Source organism: Acanthisitta chloris, unplaced genomic scaffold, assembly GCF_000695815.1.
Source record: "Acanthisitta chloris isolate BGI_N310 unplaced genomic scaffold, ASM69581v1 scaffold10064, whole genome shotgun sequence".
In the NCBI taxonomy this organism is placed as follows: Eukaryota; Metazoa; Chordata; class Aves; order Passeriformes; family Acanthisittidae; genus Acanthisitta; species Acanthisitta chloris.
Genome location: NW_008670971.1, coordinates 1 through 1542, shown reverse-complemented (window position 1 = coordinate 1542; position 1542 = coordinate 1). Strand labels below are relative to the sequence as shown.

General features: G+C 55.9%; 1 protein-coding gene across 1 annotated transcript in view; it reads right to left on the bottom strand.

Moving 5' to 3' along the window:
• The window catches only part of SENP1 (SUMO1/sentrin specific peptidase 1), a gene marked incomplete at its 5' end in the record, with an annotated part of 13997 nt that extends 13294 nt beyond the window's left edge, over window positions 1-703 (bottom strand). The window contains 2 exons of the mRNA XM_009073904.1: window positions 379-538; window positions 631-703. Of these exons, the coding sequence (XP_009072152.1) occupies window positions 379-538; window positions 631-703 (233 nt within the window). The remainder of the gene's footprint in view (window positions 1-378; window positions 539-630) is intronic.
• Window positions 704-1542: the final 839 nt, after the last annotated feature.

Here is a 1542-nt window from a genome sequence, read left to right as displayed (position 1 = left end):
CCTCAGGGGAAGGTTCTCCAATTCCCCACCAGCCTCATGGCCTCCTCTGTATTTGCTCCAACAGTTCCATGTTGGGACCCAGAACTGTCCCAGCACTCCAGGTGGAGCAGAGCAGAGGGAGAGAATCACCAAGTCCAACTCTTGGCCCTGCACAGGACACCCCCAAAATCCCCCCAGGAGCATGAGAACATCAAACACTCCTTGATCCATCTGGTTTGGTGCTGTGACCACTCTCTTCACATCAAGAAGGTTTTCAAGCCCAAAAAACCACCAATAGTCCCACCCAACGCTGACCTATGCTCAAATCCCCACCCTGAAGTCCCACCAGAGGTTTGTGGGGGTGAGTTCTCCCCATGGGGAGGGTTGAGCTGTACCCACCTGGGATTTTTACGAGCTTCAAGGTAAGAACTTCTGCTCAGCCTTGGCTTCTGAGGCACAGAGCCTACGGGGGGTCCTGAGCCCCTCCACTGCCCGTTGGCACCAGGGCCGAAGGTTCTAGGTTCTGCCACTGCCCTGTAGGTCTCAGCAGAAGGAACTTCTGCAGGAGAAACACAGCAGAGATCAGCAGAGTCACATCTGCCTCCCCCCACAGGTTGCAAAGTCACCCTGGAGGGCAGCAGATGCTCTTACCTGGGCTGTAGTTGAGGGCACAGGAGGCATTTCCAGCAGGGCAGGTGAAACCACTGAGTTTGGTGGGTAAGAACTGCATGAGGAGATCAGAGGTTTGGGTTAGGAGCAAGATCAGCTCAATGTTCAACCCTCAGAAATGTGAGAAAGGGCCAAAAGCTGCAGCTCCTCCCCTCCAGTCACAGTGACCAGTGTGGGGACACATCAAGCAACCCAAGTGCCACTTGCTCCTGTCTTCTCCCCAAATCCTCTAGGTTGGGTATGAGGGAGGGGAAAAAACCATCCCTGGCTTTGTCTTCACAGCTCTGCAGGGTCAGGAGATGTGCACACACCTCAGGCTGAGCACACCCACACTGGGTTTGCCATCCATGGGTGGATTCCACACTTGGATTTCCCATAGAATTCCAGAATGAATCAGGTTGGAAAAACCCTCTGAGGTCAGCAATTCCAACCCATCACCTAACACCTCCATGGCCACTAGATCATGGGGCACTAAGTGCCATGTCCACATCTCCTTGAGCACCTCCAGGGATGGTGACTCCATCACCATGCACCAGCCCCCCCAACCTCATCCTAGCCCCCCTGACCTTGTCCTAGCCCAACCATGTCCTAGCCCCCCAACCAGGCACTAACCATGCAGGAATTCCTCAAACCACATCGAAGATCCCCCCAACCACATCCTATCCCCCCTACCCCCTCCCAGCCCCCCATACCACGTCCTGTCCTAGACCCCCCTAACCGCATCTTTGCCCCCCATACCATGTCTTAGACCCTCCCAACCCCACCCTAACCCCACAACCATGTCCTAACACCCCAACCACATGGTAACCCCCCTCCCCACCTCCGGGGAGCTGTCTGTCGCCACCTTGCTGTCCCTGTGTGCCTGTGGGAAGGCCTTGTAGCCAGAGCCGTGGG